The 21,315-nt window shown below is 38.5% G+C and overlaps 1 protein-coding gene across 3 annotated transcripts in view; it reads right to left on the bottom strand.

The window, feature by feature from the left end:
* The window catches only part of LOC134617670 (rho GTPase-activating protein 12-like), a 60,503-nt gene that overhangs the window by 13,263 nt on the left and 25,925 nt on the right, over positions 1-21,315 (bottom strand). For all 3 annotated transcript variants that reach the window (XM_063463012.1, XM_063463011.1, XM_063463010.1), the window contains exon 3: positions 1,754-2,020. In XM_063463012.1, the coding sequence (XP_063319082.1) occupies positions 1,754-2,020 (267 nt within the window). The remainder of the gene's footprint in view (positions 1-1,753; positions 2,021-21,315) is intronic.

The following is a 21,315-nucleotide window of genomic DNA, read 5'->3' as shown; positions in this document are numbered from 1 at the left end:
AGATGACTCAGGGGTATGTGGTACGTCACTAGCGCGTGTGTGTATGTGTGTGAGCTGATTATAAAAATAGTCATTCACTGTTGATCAGCTGTAGTCATCTCATTTGAACTGAAATACAGCAATGTGGACTTTTACTCATAGCTTTTCGAGGACAAATCATTCTGTTGTTGCGTCAGAAAGAAAACAAGAACTTTCATTATCTCCGAGATATATTCTGTCTGATAATCCAAATCTCCCAAAACAATCTGGCGGGGCTGAAAGAGCAATTTTGCAGTTGCCTCCGTCTGTCCACGCGTATAGCAATGTGAGTGAGAAGACAGCCACAATATGTGATGAAGTACTGCCACGGCATATTTGTTTTCAGTTTAATATTTGTCTCTGACTCATGCTTTGACGCTGGCTGAGTATATATGAACAACTTCTGTGTACAAGCGGCTTTATGTAACTGTGCGCTTGTGAGAACCAGTTTGACTTTGTCAACATTTTTGCAACATCAGGTGATTAATGGCTCACGTGTTCGAAGGTTTAACAGTAACATTTCCGAGTTCATGTTGTTATAAAAATTGATGCGATAACAATTGGGACTTAATTTAGATTAAAGGATTTAATAAAATATAAACTTTGTCAGAAGAGCTGTATAAAGGCTGGCTACACCTGCTTTATTTTAATGCTTATTTAAAAGGGACAGTGCATATTAATTATGCAGTGATTGATCAGAGGCTTACATGTGTGGAAAAAAAAGGAAAAGGACCGGACCCTTTATGATCTCTACTTTGCACTTCTCAGATTCTTACAGCCTGCATTTTTATCTGGCTTGTAGACTGTTGTCTAATGTGTTTCTGCTGATTTTCAAGATAAAAATACATAAATTAAAAAAAGTATTTTATTTCTGTAATGTTTCTAACAGCTATGTAAAGCATTTTTACAGTACCAATGATGTGATGGGCAGTTTCATGTCACTTTTATGTGCTCTTGCTGGGTGTTAAACAATTTGAACTTGCTCCAAACATTTTGATCATCTTACAGGCTTACTCATAGTCCAAGCAGCTGCTTATATTACTATTTATTACTGTTTACCAAAATATCTATGGTTACCAAAGTGTCATATATTGCATTTGCAAATCAGACTGGATTCAATGAAACTGCTGCACATTTCACAGCAACACAACTCATTATTAAAATGTATTGTTATCCATCATTTCACATATTAAGCATTTAAAATGATGTAGATAAATATATCATCTGTAAATATATCACCTTAAATTGAATATATCACCTTAAATTTGGTAGTTTGAGACTGTTTCCATGTCCAACACAAACTGTATTGGTTCATTTCTTAGCATTAACTTGTACTGTCTACTTTTCATTCTAATTTGATGACTTGACTGTGACCCAGCTCACAGTCACTCCATGTTTTCATGCCTCAGTTTCTTATTTTTCTCAGAGAGCCGATCCTCAGATTTCTGCACAACCACCATGGAAATGCAGTAATGACACAGACATGCACAGAGGTGCCTGCATGAAAGGACCCACTCTGTGAGATGTGTACCACAAAATGGTTTCTTTGATATTAGGGAGGAAAAAAAGTCTAATGTTATGTTTTCATATTTATTCACGAGGCTATGTCACTGCTTGTTAAAACTCAAAGTAATGGATCTTGATACTAGGGCACATGGTTCAGGAAAAGGCAACCAAAAGTGTTGCCAATGCTCGCGATACTTCACGAACCTCCACTATTGTAAATTGCGTTTACCTCTGAGCTCTCTCCGGTGCTGTGGCTCTCTCCTTGCAAGTTTCTGGTGCTATTATCCCTGGTTCGAGGTGGCTTCCAGGTCCTCTCCTGGGTGGCGCGATTGTAGTAGAAATGCCTACCATTCTGGTCCTTATGGGTCTCCCAGTCTCCAACCACATGGAGCGGGGAGCCAGAGGGCAGAGGGGGCTGGGTAGACTGGGTGATCTTCAGTTCCTGGAGGTTGCTGTAGACGGGTGACTCGGGGCGGCCCTGGCCAGAAGACACAGTCTAAGGAAGGGAAAAAAGAAAGAGGAAACTGTGATTCATCTGTGACCGGATGTAAGTCTGTTACATAAAAGTTCCTGGACAGTGAGTGAAGGGGCATGATGTAAAATATTCACAGCTTTCAGGCTGTAAATCACCAGCTGCACGCACAAGCTGGTAGACATTTTCATTTGAAACATTTTAGAACGGCACGTACATCAAACAGCTCACCCCCACACTCCATTCCTACAGAGTTTCACATGAAGTCAATCATTTAATTACAAGCTCTACTTCAAGGCTTTGTGAGCCATGGAGGAGCAGATCATTGAATGAACTTGGAGAAGGACAAGGGAAGGAAGTTGGTGCTGTTATACAACCGGGAGTGGCAATAACCCATGTCAAGTAGAAAAGAGGAAGTTAAACTAGCTCAAGATGCATCCTAAACACTGGGATGAGAGCTTGTCCAACCTCATCTGAACAACTCTGAACACAGAAAAAAACTGTTACTGGTTACTGGCAAACCCTAATGTGTTGATTGACATTTTTACTTAAAAACTAACTGGATAAATGCTAACGATAAGAATTCCTTTTCAACTTGCATTGCCGCCCCCCCCCCCCGTACACATCATTCAGAAGAAGAAGTGTCTGCAGACAGTGAAAAATGATACTGGCTGGACTGAGCTATTCAAGTTCACAAGGAAAATATGAGTTACGTTTCAGATCCTGTTTTAATTTCAACATAAGGTCATGATACTTATACACTTACAAAAATGTTCCTGTATAACAAGCTGGAAAACCTGACCAACCATGACTCAAATGGTTTTAAGGGTGAGTCTGTAACCGTCACTTTAACCAGTGGCAAACATGATTACAACTCTAACCTCCTAAGAACTGAAAATGCGGTGATATTCAAGTGCCATGTGAACAAGAGAGCTCCTGTTCAGTCAAAGAAGAACATCTCTATTGCTGTGTCGTACAGCTCTGCTCTAATGACAGAGCATCCTTTAAAACCCAGATGAACCAGTGATCCAGTCAATGGGCTTCTTGTCATGATTATTTCATGTTGGCATTACAAAGAAGGAGCGCGGCTGCAGAGCGACAGGGCAGAGAGAGGCATGAATAATGCCAGTGCCCTGAGGCCTCCGAACGTTGGCTCTGTGATGTTTTTATTGCATGGGAATCAATGGGGATGAAATATGCAGGAGCCAAGCAAACAGCTGGAGGTACCAAGGAGAACTTGATATTCAGTAGAAGCCTCAGATGAGGGCTAGCTGTTCAATACAGTATCACAGCACCACAATATACACACTGTATCATATTATATAATTTAAACAGTTTCATCCCTCTATTTGTGAAAACATTTCACAGAAGTCCAAACTTTCTTTAAAAGTTTCTGACCACGCGGGTTATCAAGCAAAGCTCTAGATTTCAAAGTTACAGCCAGCATTCAGTAGAAAGCCTCTGCAATGCTGAGCAAATTTACACCCATTAATTAAAAATGCACGACAAATTACCTCCAGTGGTTGACAAATAGTAAATACGTCATCCTCTTCATGGACTGAAATGGCTCGCGAAAAACGTTTCATCAAATGGATCACTGCCATCGTCCCTGTTTAGTATTTTGAGTGATTTGATTGAAGCTGTCAGTCTGCTTTACTGCATGCAGCGTGCAACACTGGTGACTGTTCTGTGGTCTTTCTGCATAATGCTGCACAAACATGTGATTTAGTGCATGGATCTGTCAAAGGGGAAGTCCTGGTAGTCAATCGACCGTTAAAAAGCCACAGAGGTGGTCGCCCACTTCAGTTTTGGCCACGAAAAACAGTTTCCTCTTAAGGCTGCTCGGAAATTTAAGCTTAAGAGGGGAAAAAAAAGACAACTCTGCGAATTCAACAAAGCAGTGTTGTTTTGTTTTTTCTACTAGCAGTACAGCAACAAGCCACATGTGATCCATGCATGTAATGTAGGTAAAAAAGGTTATTTTCCCTGATATACAGCAACCATCATGTCTCCGTGCCTTAAGTGCATTTATTTTGTTTCATTTGTTTAATTGAAGCTGGATCAAACGTTAGCTTCCAGTACTGTCTGCTGCACTTTGGCAGGCCTGAGTCTTCTTTGTTATTATAGGTTTTTGCAATCGAACGAGGGAGGATGTTTAGATGATGGTGATTTTTGTCATTTCTGATTATATGTGATATACATCCTTTCACTGCTTTTACCTCCATGTAAATAACTATATGCATGTAACACTCTGCATACTCCATCAAACCTGTGCAGGACAAGTAGACACTTTCTGTATTAATAATAATAATGATAATAATGTATACTTTATTGATTACCGCCAGACCAAAGGGTTGTATTTTTAAAAGAGATGAGACGTTCTAATGAAACAGAAAACAAGAGTTTGTTTTTGTATCGATTCTGTAAAAACACAAGAATAAACATCCCCTTTATGCCTGCACCAATCTAAACATCTCAGGATTACAGAAAAGAACAACATAATTATCACCAAAGCTGTATATGCTCTATCAAATAGACCCTTATTATGTAACTAAAGTCTTTACTGCCAGGTTGGCTCATTAAAAATGCACAGGGAATCTCTTAACTCTGTTAAAGCAGCAGTATATCCCTGAGCAGCTGGTGCTGGACATCTGGTGTTAACAGACTGACCAGCTAATCAATACGGAGCTCTGAAGCCACTGAACATTAAGAGGTTGACCTCTCAGTATGAGGAAGCTGCTCTCTTTGTCAGTACACTGTGCTTTAAGTACAGGTTGCAATGGAGTCAGGTGTCAGCACCTACGCACATTTTCTGCACTGGGATTCCTGCAGTGAAATATCCGAAATAAAGTGCTCGCTGTGACATTTTTATGAAGCATAAAATTAGGAGGTTGTGTATTTATGAGTAACCCTAGTGTTTAAAGTGCCATCTTATAATACTGACAATAAGAGGAGAGCTTGTATAATGCATCCGATGCAGCTCAGTGGGTGAACAGCTGATTAAGTTTGCTTTGCCACAATAAATCTGAGCCACTTGCGAGTCAATGCCAGGAACACAGAAAACCTCTACAGTTTACAAGCTGGTAAAAGTGGAAACAAGTGTGGCCTTTGTAGTTATTGCAGGTGGGCTGTGAGAAGTATTTTAGAACAAATGATAAACATTTTTAATGTTTAATTCTTTAATTCTGTCTGAAATCACCATGAACATTTATGATTAAAAAAAGTAAAGTAAAAAAAATAAGGAATCATGGGAAATTAAGCAGGCAAATTAAATTAAGAAGAAAGACCCCATTTTAGTGTGCAGCACTCCTAAGTTTGGAAATGTTTAATGCTACACTATCAGTAACATTTAACGATGTTTTATGCTCTTCCTTGTGGAGGAAAATCAAATTTTTCCCAGAACAAATGTTTCCAAATATGACGGTGGTCATTTTCAGAGACGGCACGAACAGAAATCATTAAGAAACCAAACTGTGGGAGGAAAGACGCTTACACAGAGCTGATGATTACACAGGCTGACCAAACCACAGTTCCACCAGAAGTTAAGTACAACCACAGCACCCGGTGTACAGGCCACAGTCTGAGCCTGAGGGTTCACTACACAGCAGCAGCAGCCAATTAACAGTTCTGATTGCAGCTCAGCATCTTAATTTCCTATTATAGGCCAGAGCACCGCTTAATGGGTGGAGAAACGAAAGGGACACTGAGTGATGCTGCCAGTTCTAAATTTACAGTCTTATCAGCACAGCCTGCAGTCTGAATAATAACCACCCGGCCCAGTGTTATTCAGCTCAGAGATAAACCGCATCAGGACCAGGAAAAACAGAAGAACCTAAGACTCTGCTTCAGGCAGTGAATCCATCAGCGCTAACACTGGAGAGAACTGGCTGCAGATGCTTTGGCATCACACTGTTTATATTTAGACTCGTCTGGTGAGAGATTCAGAGCAGTGTGTTCATTTTATGCAAAGTTATCCTGGTTCTCGTAAGTTTGGGGTCAACTGTAAAACTGCTCAGCTGCTTTTCAAAAACAAATGTCTGGTGAAGTTAGTTTCAATGCTCGATTCTGTTGTTTCTAGTCAAATCATTTCAGCAACACTGAAAACAGATCAATGTGCAACATCGTGATCATGACTACAAACAGAGATTATATATATACACTAGTTCCTAAACTGAGAGGCATCACAAACAAAGCAGGACTATAACAGATACAACTACTCTATTCATAATAAAATAACAATACACATAAAAAATGCCATAAAAAAGTTCTTAAAACAGTATTCAGTGGTGAAATGTATCATTAGTTTCAGCCTTTTGTGGATTTTTTGTAATATTCACCATTCTGTTTCCACAGTTGCAGAAACACGGACAATCAAAGATTAAGGTCGCACCGTCCTTTAGGTGGCAGCCTGACAACAAAGTTAAACTTAAAGAGGCGTAGCAGTGATGCAGGAGGAATAGGAGGCAGAGGTGTGTCTGTCCACGTTTACCTCTTCTATTTGACACAGATGAACCTGCTCTGCCACATACCTGCAGGGATATGGACCATGCAAACACAAACACACACACAGGTACTTTGATGTGAATCAAGTGTGCGCGCTTGACTAGTGTGCACACATACAAGTGTGCACATGCACAATCATGCCCACAAAAACAAAAATAGACAGGCCGGCCCTTTCCCTCTTCTACTTCCTTGTCCATTCAGTTTTTTAGTTTCACTGGAGGGGTTTTTCACTGCAGTGCTTTACATGGTCATGTTCGGTGGTTACAGTGTATTGCATAATGTAGTCGGAACGGTTTTATAACATTTTTTTTGCACTAATGTAGCTGACGGAAGCAGAAAAACTCCCTATTTTTCTTCACATGTGGGATACAGGTTTCATGTTACAATGAAAAGTTCATGTTTTAATCATTTTTTTTATCCAAACAAAATTACCTTAAAGTGTTAAACAGTGTATGCTTTGTTTGCATTTTAGCTTAAGGTCCACTTTGGGATCTGTGTAGTTACTGGTATACTGGTAAAATTTAATTCACAGCTACATGTGACAGGTGAAACCAGCTAGGAAGCATGGCAACACCTGATCGAAACAGGAAGAAAGGAGGCTATGTTAGAGCCGAGCTGATTACATCACAGATACTGCAACACAGTGAGAACTTTACAGCACGAGCAGTGAACTAAACTTGACATTTTTTCTTCTGTAGGAATAACACAGAGGGAAAGGGAAACAATAAAAAACACAAAGGGAAGGAGCTTGCAATCAAAAATAACATTTAATGTGTCTGGAAAAGTTACAAAGTCACCCGGACAAACCCCAGGATTGTAAAACACATGCTCATTGCAGCTTGATGCCTATTTCAGTCTAGTCTGAGGTAATCTCACCAAATATGACCCAACTGAATAATAAAGAACAGCAAACCATGGACAAACACACAGAAAGGCCTTGAAACACGGGCACCACCCAAGATAGTTGCGCAACCCAAGAGAAGTGACATTCAACAGGAGAAAAGAGCAGACAATGCAGGGACAAAAAGAGAACAGCCTGAGGTGGGTTCAAGACCTGAGTGAACTCAAAATGCCTTCAGTATGGGTCTGTGGTACAGTTACAATGTTGTTTTTAATCACATGCCAAAAAACAAAAACAAAAAGAAGGTATAAATCGGTACTTTTCCCAGCATGCTACAGGATGTTCATTAATATTATTAAAGTCACTGATTTACTGTTATAACTTCAGATAAGTGTTCAGTTCCCACAAATGGCCAGTCTTATCCTTTTCAACAATACTATCCTACACCTTATAAATATCACATTTACAAATCCATCTTTAACTTAAAAAGGCTTCTTGGTATTTATTGCAGATAACTGAGCCGTCATCTATATGTCACATTGGTATAAGCAAGGATTCACAAAATATTATGTATATTCTCCAAACTCTTCTACCTAAGCTCAGTCTCCTGTCTTTTTCTCAGTGCCACCATCTCCAAGTACACATCATGGCTGGTCTCACCCTCAGTTAGATTAATAATGTAGGCTTAAAAAAAAAACTAACAAGTGAAAAATGCTTACTGCAGATTCTTTTATCTTGAGGTAAGGTCTCCAAATTACTCATTTCAATTAATTTAACATGATAATAAGAGGAGAAAAAAGCTAATCCTCACATTTACATAACTGAAACCAGTGAACCTGTGTAGTTTTAAGCATTTTTCCCCAGTGATGTGATTAATTACTAAAACAATGTCAACATTCTGAATCAATTAATCATTTTAATTAATTAATTAATTTATTTTTAAATATGAGTCCCCACTGGGTTAGGTGCTGGATTTAAAAAAAATTACAGGGAAATAAGTGGAAAAACTACCTTGTATAATTAATCAGTCAATCAAGGACGGCCAACTACTTAAACACAGTCCAATGGATAAGTCTGAACGTTATCCAAATATTGATGCCAATCTTTTCCAAAGGGAACTAGGGAAATCTCTACAAGCTGATAAACCAGAGAAACTGTGAACATGTTATTTATTTTTTTCATCCAATGCAGTAAAGTTCTCACACACATTAATGAGATTCATAAACAGAGAAACAAGTGAGCAGAAACAGGCTTGGTGTTACTCAGGGTCATCTTTTCACTCTATGGGCTTGCAGCTGTGCCCACATTAACACATGTGTTCTTCTAATAAAGTCTAAAAATACAATGTGTAATATTTGAAGAGGTGCCTTAGGATAAAGGATTTGGATATGCAGATGCCGATTAATCTTCTAATTTCATGTACCTGACTGGTCACAGCTGATGATGCTAATAATCAAGCACAGCGGTTGGCTGAGAGCTGGAGGGGTCCATTAAGGACAGCTGGCATGTATAAATATTATATACAAAGGTGTGTGTGTGTGTGTTTGTGTTTGTTTATGTAAGAGGGTAGCAGGCAGGGGGGCAGGTGTGGTCACTGCTCAGGACACATAATGCAAATGGATGTGACTTCCGAAGATGTGTGCTCTATGTAGCTTTCTCCTCCAATCCGGGCTCCAGCAGAGGATTTAATGTTGTTATCTAACACACAGACATCGAGCCAACCATCCTGTTGCCAGGTAGGAAACGTTAGATATTTAAAGAGGGATTTTAAGAACAGCTAAGGGAAGTAGTCTTTTTTTAGCCTGGAAAGTGCATTTGTTATCTTGGTTTTGAAAATGTATCAAAAAAAGAAATCCTTCAGACAAAAAGCATAAAAGGGCAAAACCAGATTGAAAAGATGATGTTTTCACTTTCACAGCAGAAAAGCAAGCCGTGGTTGAGATTATCCTATTCTGGGCCGCTTCATTGTATCTTAAATAAATAAATGGAGGACTGCATCATAGCAGGCTTTCAGACACTATCTAAATCACAACTGACTGATGCTGACATCTTGACGCCTGTTATCTCAATCCAGCTCTGTCAATCCAGCCAACACAGATGAGGAGGATGAAGATATGAAGCAAAGATACAGAGACTCTTCCTTATCTGTGCCGTCCTACTGCTCAGCTAATCCCAGTCACAATATCATCCCACAGGCTTAGAGACCAGTTCACTGAATCGGATTCTCAGCCACAATAAACAGAGCGCGTTATGAACCTGAGTAGGTTTCCTAAGAACACTAAGCTTGTCCAGAGTCTTTACAAAGTTTTGACTTTTTCCATAAGATTTTGGATTACTGCAAAAAAATAAGGTTTGAGGTAAATAAAACTTTTCGATACATGTGCTGTACTGCAAGATAATCGCACACTGACGCCACTTTTATAACATGATAACATCAGGTTATCACAACTACTAACCTCCTGTGTTTTCCGCAAAGCCAAATATGCCCAACAACATCTTTAGTCTTAGCATTTTTTTCCAAACAAAATCTGAAAATCTCTAAAACTTGAATCAACTGCAAATCTTACTCATATAACCACAGTAGGCAAACTAAAAGAGCCCAGATCGAGATGTGGGAACCGGAAGTGCAAATATGCTAACTCAAATCCAGGTGTTCACACTCAGGTCTGCTCCACTCTGTTTAATCTACCCATTCAACTTAAGACGCTACAGCTCAGTGGACTGGATTTACTTTTATCAACCCGTTTTGCATTTATAAATTAACACACTCTCAGGCCTGAAGTAACAGTTTCCTACTGTTTGGTGCTGTAAAAAAAACTTTATTAGCACAGCTGGGCATTAAATGCTTTGCTTAAAGACTCATTTAAGTGGTGATGCATGGTTCACGAAAGAGAGAGAGTTTCTGGCCTATTTTCAATAATTTTTTTTTACCTCATTATCTTCTGGTTACAAGACCACTACTATTCCAGCAGGCCTTAAAAGGCTTCAGCTACAGAGTTGCCTTAAAAAGCTAAAAAGCAAACCAAGCAGTTATTATGAGTCATTTTTTAAGGAGAGATTCTTAATTAATTCAACAAATTTCTGCACTGTTCTCTATTATGTATGATTTACGTGTGATATTCTGGTGACTTTACCGCAATAAGGTGGTTTCACACAGTGTGTCCCAGTGCCAACTCTTTCCTTCGAATAGCTTGTGTGATGCACAGCAGCAGGCTGCTGCTATGCTGAACAAATCACTCATGCACCTTTAAATTAACCAAATTTTAACCTTGACAGTGAACTGTGAAAACTGCCCATGCAGACACTCTGAATGAGTCATGTCATCAGCATATATCAGTCAACTATAAATTGCAAATTTGAGCTTGTTTAGGAGGAAAGCATATTTTGGGAATGTGTCCTTCCATGTAGATATGTGAGGTGTGGGTTTTAACTGGTTTTCACATAGCTTGTTGTTGGCAGTCAGTGTGTTTAAATGAACTTTAAATCTGCATTCCTGTTAATTGCTGCCAGGGGCTGACTCCTGTGATTGTGAAAAGATCGCAGAAGGTCAATGGGAAAATGGCCCCAGCCCAGATTTCTGTTCCTGATGAACTTATGGGCTTAGTCACTCCTTTAGGGTCATTTTCCAAACGTATTGTTTAGGTAATTGTTTATGTTAGAAAGGAGGATTATCAGGGGTATTTTCATTGGCTAATGACCTGTGTGACATGACCATGAAATAATGCAAACGGAGAATGTAACATCACATTTGCAGGGGGGAGATGAAATGAACATATTATATATGAAAATCAAAAGAATCTATATTTTTTTAGTTAACATAGATTAAAAAACAAACAAACATAACCCCTCCCCCCCAAAAGAAACATATACATCTGCTGTAGTTGAGCACTGAAAGCGCTTTATACAAGTAGCCTCGCCCACCAAATCACAACTATTCATACAAGCACTTTTTTTCTATAGTTTTCTCTATCTATAATTTACATTTATTCATACTCCAATGACCACATGAGCTACAGCCCGGCCATTATTGAGGAAATAGGACATACATATACACATACAAAGGCTACGATCATTACAGTAAGATGATGTAAACACGGCTTAGCTTTACTATGGGTTTCTTACATAAGCTGTACAGAACTATTAAAGATTCTTAGTTAAGCTCATTTGGGGAAAAAGTGCAGTTTTTCCTGCAGAAAATTAAACCCCTGAAAATTCTGCCTTTGTTGGTGCTATAATGGATCGCAAGTCAAAACTTTTATTATTTCTTTCAGTGGTTTTCTGCTAAGATGGACTTTTTGTGATTAACGTAACAAATGCAGAAATGTCAGGGACAAAGCAAGCGGAGGTGGAGACAGCTACACTGACGAAAACATTTACTCCTCACTGCCAGCAGCAGAAAATGTCAACAGAGCTGCCCATACAGCATGGCAAACATTTCCTGCTGAACTGAAAATGGGAAAATGTGGTTTAAAGGGTTAGGGAGACAGTAAGAGAGGACACCTGCAGCTTTGTGCACCTGTCTGACCCTTTCTCTCAGCCTTTTAGGCCTTTTTTGTAGAACTGTTTATCACTGGTGCAATAACTCAATTTGCGGACCCCTCAGTCTTTTATCAAGCAAAAACTGACAAGCACATGCAGAATCAAGCTTCACTGTTGGTGTGTGTGTGTGTGTGTGTGTGTGTGTGTGTGTGTGTGTGTGTGTGTGTGTGTTTTACACCATTATAAATGAGTGTTCCGCAGACGGAGATTATCATTTTCTCGTAGTCAAGATAAACGTCTGACGTGCCAACAGGCTGTTGAAAGCAAAAGAAGTCTTTAATTCACTGTCAGATACTGTTTAACCTCAGTGTGGCTGCAGCAGAACTCTGAATTGATTTGTGAGTGATGAGGCAGATGGCTGTGCATGTGTGTGCGCGCTGTTGTTGTAGTAATCCCTCGGCGACAGGCAGGACACATTCGGTTCATTTCCCGTTCAGCAGCAGAACATCAGAGAACATTAACAGGACACAGCCTGTTCTTCAACTAGAGTCCACTAAAAAGCGTGACTTTGATCACATAAAGCAACCAGTATGTAAACTATATGAACATATAATTCCCTTAAAATGCTCACGGTTAACCATGAATCAGACACATTTCCAGCCTGGTACACTGTTCTAGTCTACATGGGTAATTCTCTGCTTTATGAAACTATGTGGGGTTAACACAGCCCAAAAGCCCATCCAAGAAATGTGTGCTTAGGTCTTCTCAGCAGATTAAATTCTAGCACGATTTTATTTATATGTTAGCAGTAATCAACAGGTATCTCTGTCCATGTGATATACAAATACCATCTATGGTTGCCTTTCACAGGCCAAGTCACCTAAGCTAGCTTTGTTTATAGCATTCCACCTTCTTATGCCAACACTGTAACATCTGGCTTTATAAAACAAAGATAGTAAATGCCACACTTTGACTTGAAAGGTAAATATACCATCTGTAAACACAGGTGAAAGGTCAATCTGAAAAACCTTACATTTTTCATTTCCAACTAACATAAATCACTTGAACTTTTTTTTGAACACAGAAACTTATTACAACCTTAAAAAAAGCTAAAAAATAACCAGACATAAAATTTGATAAACCACTGAACACTGTAGAGCCACGCTGTACACATTTTGTCTGATCTTATTATGGACAGACACAGCTTCACTGTTGTGCACTCTGACCCAGCTGGGCACACTAAAGCATTAAAAACCAAATCCAGACAGGACTGGGTATTATTTCTTCAAACACTGACTGGGGTCCTTCAAGGCAAGCAGTCCAAATGTGTTCATTCAATGTCATTCACTGACATTGAATGAAGCTATGCATCCATTAACCCAGACAACAGAGACAGACCACAGCCATGAAGCACTGGATTCAGCAAGAGTGAAGATAAAGAGGCTTGGAGGGGAGCTGCAATTATCTAAGTAGACTTTATTCAGTCAAAGCTAAATGGCTGACTTAAGTCAGGTTACTGGGTCAATGCACATTCATCAAAATATAATACCAGACAAAGCTATTACCAAACTTGAGTAAACACTAAAACAAGGTGTGAAAAACATTTTTTTTTTAACTGAATTCAAAATTCTAGCTACACATAAACAAACAAAAAATAGAAACAATATTGAATACTTACAAAGCTAACTGAAATAAAAGAAAAACATGCATGAAACAGTTAAAATGTCAGTTAAATTTACCAACACAGCAAGCCTGGGAAAGCATCAATACATACATTTCTTTGAGACTAGTATACTGATCTGTCAGTCAGTGGCCTTAAGCGTTGTTTGTCTTGTAATACAGAGTATTGGAGTATTTTATTTTATTTTTTTAAATATAGGGCTTGTCTATTCTTTTGCCTTTTTTTTTTTTTTTTTGACACTGCCATATAAATATTCACATATACATCCATACTGTTCATCCATACTAGGCTGCCTTCATTTACCACACACGTCCAGAGACACTTCAACAACCAGACTGAATAACTCAGTGATCGAATCCTATGATTAGTAGATGACCCACTCTACCTCCAGAGTCAAAGTTTTCCCAGAGGGCAGGAAGTCCTTCAACAATCTCACTGGGAATTCCTTGTTCCATGGGTAATGACTGCAATCCCTGTCACACATGGACTTCAATAGTTATCTACAGTTCACCAAATGCTCAGTAGTACATCATGAACTTCTTAAATTTTGTCCCAATGAATATTAAAAAAAACAACTGACTGTTAAACAAAAATAGCAAATAACAATTAACAACTTAAAAAAACATTATATAATCCACTCACAAATATCTTATATTTAAGTCAAATTTGACATTTCACAATGTTAATACAGCCTTATATGGCTTTAGCCTTCTATAACATAAGCGTGATGCTAGACACTCTATTAAATGAAATGTACATTAATAAAACCAGGCCATCTGAGATAGAAACAACACGGAGCTTTAAAATGCATAATTTAGATTTTTAAAAAGAATAAAACGTGAACATTAAATAGTTCTATTTAGCTGATTGCAGGAAAGAGACAAAAGTATTTGGATCTTTTTTTTACTATTGGTTTTATCATCTGATGGCAATATATAGACTAAATGATACATGAAAACAGTCATCATGAGAATCAGCCACAATTAAAATAGCAGCCTTTCTACTAGAATACAAAGGTTGAATCAGAACAGTTCTTTCATACTAAAAATATAAAAATCCATCATTGGTCATAAACCTAAAGACTTCCTGGAACAACCGCAGAGGTCAGAAGAGCCTCTAGAATCACAAACACAATGCTAACACTGGTATAAAAACCTTGAGGTCATTACAAACAACTGTTTTCTATCTCAGGAGTCACAAAAAAACAAAAACTACTTTCTTCCGTGATACATCGACAACGTCTCTAAAGTCAAACATGTGGGTGAGAAATCAATTGGAGATAGGGCTGATTAAAGAGGCGGTGTTCAGACTAAAGGTACATCAAAGACTGCCTACATACTGAAAGATGACTCAATATTGCCACTAAAGTACAATATTAAAGTCACATAAAAGGACATCTATGGGTAAACATGAGATGAAAGAAATAACTAACCAGATGCAAACAACAGGACAAAATAGTAGGAGGAAGACGATGAATCACAAAGAAAAACAAACATGAAAAATTAATATCTTAAATAAACTGGAGATTCAATGCATAAAAAGCATTAAAGAAATCTAAAAGAGCTATAGATGTAATGGGCACTAAACACAGTGGACCTCAATAATGAGTGGGCACTGGAAAAAGAGTGAGTCATGTCTGAGACGTGACAAATGTGGCCTTTTCACTGGCAGCACCCCCCCCCCCAAAAGAAAAAAAAAAAAACAACAAGGCAGCACACAGAAGTTTAGGGATTACTGTAAATCAGAGGAAAATACTGCAGAGGAGCGGGGGCTTATGTTATAGCAGCAACATGTTATACCATTTGTTCCTTTCCTCTTCCGCACAGACTTTATTTCAGTGACACATTTGCGCAAAACAAATCTGTCATCACCACCTGATTACCAGAACGCCCGTCAGCGTTGACTAAAAATAGGTTCAGAAGCTGATAAAAATTATCTGTGATATTTTTTCAGATGTCCAGACAACAGGCACAGAGGGTAAACATTCGATAGGGCACAGTGCTCCATGACTAAAACATCTGGAACAAAACACACCAATAAAGTATAAACCAAATCATATCAGGTCAGTGTCAACTTTGCTTTCCATTTCTCAGACAGATCTCCAGTGGTTAAATGTAATAAACAGCCTGCATTTAAGAGGTCATTACATCTTTGGCCTGATTAGGTTAACTAGGTTACTGGACTGCCATGTAAATAGGACATTCTTACGGAAAAACCTAAACGGGCTTTACTTAGAGAGCCAAGAGTCACACACATCTCTCTGACTCTAACTTGGACTGAACATATAAAACAGCATCCACTCTTCATCTACTGTTAATGTAGACACAGTAGTTCGGCACTAGCTTTTAAATAGTGTTGACCTTTCCACATTATGTAGTGAATCATCAAATCAATACTTGCTTAAACTTTTATTTTTTGTTATTTTATATATATATATATATATATATATATGGTTTAAATGGGTGGCTTTATGTTTTTAAACTTTTTAAACTCTTTTCCTTTCTTTAGAAATTTCTAATGAGTGTTTAATGACGTTTTAATTTCTTGCTTTCTACACCTTCAAGTTTAAATGTGCAGTGTAAACAAATTGACCTCAATTTACTTGGAAAGGTCTTGCAAACAATCTGTTCCTCATACTCAACACAAAAATAAAATACATGGTCAAGAAAAAATGTCCACTCACAACACAAACGTGAGGTCATGATGTCAAAGAGAGAGGATGACTATTATATATTATTATCATCAGGGCCAAAAAGCTTCAGCTGTGTGAGTGAGTATCTAAATCCCACCCATGTGCTTCTCAAACCTTCTGTTTACGAGGTGTGGCCAACCAGAAGAGAGCTGGCTTAAAGTGGAGTGAAAAACAGACAGAGAAAGAACTAAGGAGCTGCACCAAGGCCATTATAAGATGAATAGAGTGAACTGTGAACCCTGCAAAGCTACTTTAGTAGAGTCTTAAATAAAACCATGAAGCTAGAAACTATGTTCAGCTTAAACTCACTGTGCTTTTAAAAGCAAATATAAATTAAGTGCATTTCCTGATATACATTCATACACATATTTATACATATACATCATTAGCCATAAATATTATAATATAGGGCAATGACCTTATTATGTTTCTGAGATGGTTTGATTTTTTTTTTTGCCATTTACACAAAATGAAGCTGGAATGACCTGAAGTGAAGTGAAATTAATGATCTATAACTGATAGGAATTCACCATGAGACCACTCCATGCCTTTAGGTCCAGTGAGCCAGTTAAACACTGCATTATAGCTAGCGAAGGGGTCAATAATTGTGTGGCAGAAAAGTTAAGCAGCAGCATCCAACGACAAAATGACAGAGCAATTAGGAAAGCTCGGTGTAATTAAGCTCAACAATGCACCCAAATACTCCCTCCGAAGTCTTTTTACAAGGTCAACGACAGTGCAGAGTAATTGGTGGAGAGTAATGAGAAAATAAATGTACAACTAGAGCAATCAGTCCAAGGATACAACACATACTCCCCAAATCAGATGCAGAGGCAGAAATAGAAACAACCTGATAACTGCTGGGAAGACACAATGAAACTGCAGTTTAGTTTAAATGCTGTTTTTTTACTGAGATTGAGTCCATATAGGTTAGCCTGCCACAGTTCCTGCTGAAGCCTCACTAATCATCATCGTCATGTATCCCAGATAAGAAACCACTGAACATAGTTTTTTTTCTTTGGAAAACAGGCCAACGTAACAGATTTGCTCTTAAAAAGGAAACTGCAACAGTTTTAAAAAAATGTTCTCTTTTTATGTTTCCTTTAGTATTAACGGGAGAAAGCTGTTGTTTTTCAGTAAAGTAATAAATCATTTTCTCATCTGATGAGGTGGTTTCACAAGTTGATGTGGTCAAGGATTTTGAATATCAGCACAAAAACATCTTCTGTTTTGTAATCCTTCCATCACTCTGTGCATTTTTCCTAGCTCATTTTTCACACTCTGTTCACCACAGAGCTGTGTATCGACCTGTTTTTACACACATTCAAGAGGTGTGGTGAAGAGCGAGAAAGGGAAAAAAAAATATACCCTCAGATTCTTCTCCCCTCCTCCAGGCTACAGAGATGAGGCCACGAGTCCCAGTTTCCTCACAGAATCATGCCTCAACAGCACACCTCTTTATGGAGGAGGAGGAGAGTAAAGGCCAGGTATGAAGAAGAAAGAGTCAGGAAGACAGATCCCTCTGGCTAAGTACAATCCTGTAGTCAGCCCGTAGCATGCCAAAACTCCTTTTAAAAATGACTTTATGGGAGAAACTTGTGGAGAAAAACGAGACAGACAGTGATTGCAGTGATTTACTAAAGCAATTAAAACTTCTATAGAATAGTAATTAAGGTGAAATAGGCCTTTAGAATGTTATAATGTTAAGACAAACAAACAAACAAACAAACAAAGATATCTTTGGTTTCTCTGTCCCAACATGATGTAATAACAATGATCATGGAAGTAAATGAGGCTCTATCCTCAATTATCATTTATTGACACTGACTATTATACAATGATCATCTCATTATAAGAGAATACAATTTGCAACCTTGGGTCCTGGTATGTACGTTGCTGTTAACAACCATCTAAACACTGATGCAAACAAAGCACCCTTTGCCTAAAAAAGGCCGCATTGGCGGAGGACCCCACTACAGGTCAATGGCCCTACTAAACAACAGAAACTGCTCAGGAACAGCTCAAGGAACATTATAAAGAGACCACATGACTGAGCTAGGCTTCAAAGTCCCAAGATCCAGTCTAAATTAATATTCAACCCATCTTGAAATTCAGAGGACTCAAAGGATCTGCTGTCCCTGCCGGTTCAGGGCTAGGCTGGCTGCATGAGGGGGCCGAACGTAAACGTTACTTTTAATGTTGCAGGTGACCAATGTAGCACACATCTAGAGCATCCCCATAACAATATTTGTACTGCTAGAAAACCAAAATATCGAGAAATCCTTTTATACATTGACTTCTTTGATTCCTAACAGGTAACTTTTTACTCACCTGTTAAAAACTAGGCTGAGCATGGTGGCAAAACCCAGCAGTGACAGCTAACCAGCAAATAAGTCCACCAGATGCCATGTTGTGAAACTAGAGTTTGGGAATGCAAAGCAGGCTACAGAAAAATAATATTTGATATTCAGAAAAGCCGCCCTGCTAGAGTAAACGTAGGTATTACAGTGAAGTTCTGGTAGAAAATGACAAAAAAGGAGTGGAAAATTGCATTGCACAGGTGCTGTAAACCACTGTAGCTTGTCTTCAAAATCACTCCTGGCAGTTTTCCATCTACTCCGGGGAAGGGGTGAAGCAAAGTGGAGAGAGAGAGGAGCAGCCTGCTGGCTGTGATTATTTCAATGACCATGCAAATTCTGCAAGGTCACTGTGATAGGCAAGCAGGGAGGCAGAGACATAAAAGGAGAGGGGGAAAAACACCATAGCACACTGGTATAAGTGAAACATGTTATAACATAACAACAAAAGTGAAGAAGTGGTAATGAGCTAAGAAAAAAAGATTTTGTAAAGGAAAGCTATAGCAAGCTCCAAATCTATTACAAACTACCAGAGAATACTTTTTCTCCCCATATGAGAGAAACTACAAATCTTAACATTTGTGGACAGGTTGTTTTGTTCTTAACATTAACAGTGAATGAAATTCTAAGAACAGTGCAGTGTGAGTTAGTTTTGTCCATGAACAATAAAGGCTGGAATATCAGCTTCCTGCAATTGTGACTTCCTTTTGACAATCATAACTTAAAAACATCTGACTGTGTTCTAGAAATCTGCACAATAAAGCAGCCGAAAGACAAAGTTCAACAACGAACTTCTTAGGTAGATGTTCAGCAACATTGATCCTAATGTTTTGCAAGTCATGTCAAATTTTGGTCGTTTTGACTACCCCTCATCCTTTATGATAATAATGTAAAGTTACTGATAAGCTTGGGAAATATGCAAAATTTCAACAAAGCCAGATGGGGCAAAGAACATTTACTTGCAGATACTGCGTGTGAAACCTCTATGATAGGCTCTCAGTACAATCGAAAGGTGTTTGTATACAGCTACAGTAAGCAGAAAAGGGTTAGCTAATTTACAGCTGAGAGTTTGTTTACCCTTTGCCACATGAGCAGTTCACAATTCTTTACTTTAAGAATGCACTGACATTTAAAAGGAGCAGTGGCCACAACTACAAGAACAACAGCTGAACTTTAATGTTTATTTTAGCAATCATTAGGCAAACACTAATCCAACTTTTTCAGATTTGAGATCAGTACAGACACCTTTGGCCTTGGTACTAATCTGATAGTAGTGCTAAATTCATAAGGTCTCACTTTCTCACTGAGAGGAAGACTACAGATCTTTTTTGTTTTTTGAAGGCTTGACTTAAACATGATCTTCAAAAGAGTGATAAAGTATACAGGTTACTTCTACTTCTTTGATTTCAGCTTGGTGTGAAAGTCTTTGCTGCTTGCAGCTATTGTTTATGACTTTACTAATTTCCCTTTCCCTGCCCTGAACCTCACTGTGAGCGTACCTCCTCACATATGTGACAGCTATGATGCAGATGAAGACGAAGACGATGATAACCGAGCTGATGGCAACTTGTTATATTAACTTATAAGAGCTTTCTGATAAGAGTTAGACCAAACAACACTATGAAAGAAAGACAGAAAGACGCCGACAGAAGAAGATTTGTTGCCAACCAACTCAGTCTCACTGCAGTTTGTGAAACAGTCACGACCTCTAATCTACTGATGCACGTTTCTGGACACATTTTTTCATGCCTGAACACAATTTTTAATCCGTCTGTTCGCTCTCTCATATGTGGTGATTTGTCTTCATGTACAGGAAATGAATAATTTCCACTTTCAAAAGATGAAAAAGTCACAAGGAAGTTGGAGGTTGGAGAGGTTGATGGTGGTGAAGTTAATCATTCTGCCTCTCACACCCGAGACCCAAGTTTGAGTCATACACATCACATTTTCACACATAATTTACTTTTAATACATTATCATTCTAAAATATGTTACATAGTTAGTTAGTGCCTAACCCCAATCACAGATCACATGTTGGGTTCTTTAAATGTTGGGTTCTTCAAAGCTCAGTTTTCTTGATTACCATGATGAATTGTCTCCACTTTGCAACAACTATCTAGTTGTTGATGTGGTGAGTAAAAATTACCTCATAACTGATTAACCTTTGCTATTAGCCAGCCTTCAGCTACTGGTGCACTGCTACTGCCAAGTGTCATAGTAAACGTAGAACAACTGACCTGAAATTAATTGTCATGAAATCCTTATCCAGCTTTTTAAGTCAGGATTGGACTGATATCTGATGCAAATATCAGTGCATCCTTAGTCTGAATCTCTTTCTCACATGTTTTGGGGATTTCTTCTGGGGGGAAAGAAATATGTCTTTGTTGTGCCCCTCAACTACAAGTCTGGGTAAAAAATCGTATTTTTAGTAGCATTTTTCTGTCTGCACACATTTTATCTCCAACCATGCAGGTAGTCAAAGCTGCAGAGAGTTGCACAGTGGAAAGATTTAACTGTCCCGCTCGACACTTCCCTGATGCACTTACTCTAATACAATGTGAAGTAGAGCAAGAACTACAAGAATCAGATTAAGCTTGCATTTTAATAACCACCTGAATACAGTGAGCCAAACCGTCGACAAAGATGAGCTTCTGTGAAGTCACAGATAAAAGGTTTGTGTATAGGAAAATCCAGTTGTCCTTGGCGAAAAACTCCTCCTTTTTATTCTACTCAGAATACCAGCACTGGTGCTGAACCTGTATTTCA

The sequence above is a fragment of the Pelmatolapia mariae genome, linkage group LG18 (assembly GCF_036321145.2).
Source record: "Pelmatolapia mariae isolate MD_Pm_ZW linkage group LG18, Pm_UMD_F_2, whole genome shotgun sequence".
Classification (NCBI taxonomy): Eukaryota; Metazoa; Chordata; class Actinopteri; order Cichliformes; family Cichlidae; genus Pelmatolapia; species Pelmatolapia mariae.
Note: the sequence above shows the minus strand (reverse complement) of the source record. Positions and strands in the feature narration are given on the sequence as shown.